This window comes from Myotis davidii, unplaced genomic scaffold (assembly GCF_000327345.1).
Source record: "Myotis davidii unplaced genomic scaffold, ASM32734v1 scaffold370, whole genome shotgun sequence".
Taxonomy (NCBI): domain Eukaryota; kingdom Metazoa; phylum Chordata; class Mammalia; order Chiroptera; family Vespertilionidae; genus Myotis; species Myotis davidii.
In genome coordinates, this window is record NW_006288615.1 from 3,437,498 (window position 1) to 3,437,874 (window position 377).

The window sequence follows — 377 nt, forward strand, 5'->3', positions numbered from 1 at the left end:
GAGAGAGACGGCTGGGCACAGCTTGGGGTAGAGGAAGGCCAGGAGGATGGCAGGAAAGCTCAAATGGTCTGTTTCTCAGCAGGACCTGGGCACCTCAGGCCTCAAGGCCCTCTGCTCCAAGACCCACCTGAGCCAGGTGAGGCTGAAAATAGTTCCAAGGGGACTGGGCTGAGAGCAGGTGGGCCTCGATGGTGAGAACGCCAGGACTTGTCACTCCATCTTTGCAGGGCCATGTGGCGAGAGGAGCCCGGGTAAGGTCAATGTGACGCAGGCCGCTGGCCGCATTGTGGGGGGCAGCGCAGCGCAGCCCGGGGCCTGGCCCTGGCTGGTGCGGCTGCGACGCAGAGGGCAGCCTCTGTGTGGGGGCGGCCTGGTGG

The 377-nt window shown here is 65.0% G+C and overlaps 1 protein-coding gene across 1 annotated transcript in view; it reads left to right on the forward strand.

Moving 5' to 3' along the window:
- PRSS56 (protease, serine 56) overlaps positions 1 to 377 on the forward strand; it is a 7,062-nt gene that overhangs the window by 3,672 nt on the left and 3,013 nt on the right. Inside the window, 1 exon segment of the mRNA XM_015561804.1 lies at positions 122 to 191. Coding sequence (XP_015417290.1) covers positions 122 to 191 — 70 coding nt within the window.